The 1,008-nt window shown below is 65.6% G+C and overlaps 1 protein-coding gene across 1 annotated transcript in view; it reads left to right on the forward strand.

The window, feature by feature from the left end:
- The window catches only part of STK11 (serine/threonine kinase 11), a gene marked incomplete at its 5' end in the record, with an annotated part of 18,646 nt that extends 17,854 nt beyond the window's left edge, over positions 1-792 (forward strand). Inside the window, one exon of the mRNA XM_009072111.1 lies at positions 573-792. Coding sequence (XP_009070359.1) covers positions 573-781 — 209 coding nt within the window. The remainder of the gene's footprint in view (positions 1-572) is intronic.
- Positions 793-1,008: the final 216 nt, after the last annotated feature.

The raw sequence follows: 1,008 nt of genomic DNA on the forward strand, positions 1-1,008 counted from the left end.
CTCAGCCCCCCGGGTGAAGGATGGGACCCAGGCCCTGGCCGTGGCAGTGGGAGATGTCTGGGAATGGCTCTTCTCCTGCTCTGCTGAGTCACAGCGAGCCGAGGAGGGAGAGGGGCTGGTGTGAAGCCCCTTCCCTTGGGGAATGGTGACACTCCTGAGCCCTGGCCCTGCCAGGAGGGGCTGCCCTCCCCTGTCCATGAGTACCCCAGGTTGGTGCCTGGGGCTGGGACCTGCACTCCTTCCTCCAGGGAAGACAGGAGGAGGAGAAAGAAGTGACTTCTTCCACTGCTGCCCTTCTGCTCCCTGGCCAGGAGCTGAACTGCTGCCTGGGGACACAAGGAGTAGGGGTCTGCCCTGGCCGTGCCCGTGCGCTGGGGACCACCAGCTGCTGTGTGCTGGGGGAACTGGGGTCAGACCAGGCCTTGGCGTGTCGGGAGGGAGATGCAGTCCCGGGCTCCCAGCAGCCTGTTCGAGCTCCTCGAAGGTGCAGGAAGAGCCTCAGGTTTTGCCCAGGAGCAGGATCCATCCCAGGTGCTGAGAGCAATGCCCTCACTGTGCCCCTTGCCTTGCAGGACAGGTGCCTGAGGAGGAGGCAGGGCAGAACGGGCAGAGCCGTGGCAGGGGGCTGCCCAAGGCAGTGTGCATGAACGGGACGGAGCCAGGGCAGCTGAGCGCCAAGGCCAAGGGCGAGCGCCGAGCCAGCGCCTCCTCCAACCCCTCCCGCAAGGCCTGCTCCGCCAGCAGCAAGATCCGCAAGCTCTCCACCTGCAAGCAGCAGTGAGCTCTGCCCAGGTACCACGGGAGTCATGGAATCCTGGAATGGTTTGGTTGGAAGGAGCTTAAAGCCCTTCCAGTGCCACCCCCTGCCATGGGCAGGGACATGGGCAGGGACTGGTTTTTTGTAGCCTGAGCATCCCTCCGCGAGGGTCCCCGCGCCCCCCCGGATTTGGGCTGCAGCAGGATGCTGAGCATCAGGCTGTCCCCCGGGTCCCCCGGGACTCACCCTGG

This window comes from Acanthisitta chloris, unplaced genomic scaffold (assembly GCF_000695815.1).
Source record: "Acanthisitta chloris isolate BGI_N310 unplaced genomic scaffold, ASM69581v1 scaffold6323, whole genome shotgun sequence".
In the NCBI taxonomy this organism is placed as follows: Eukaryota; Metazoa; Chordata; class Aves; order Passeriformes; family Acanthisittidae; genus Acanthisitta; species Acanthisitta chloris.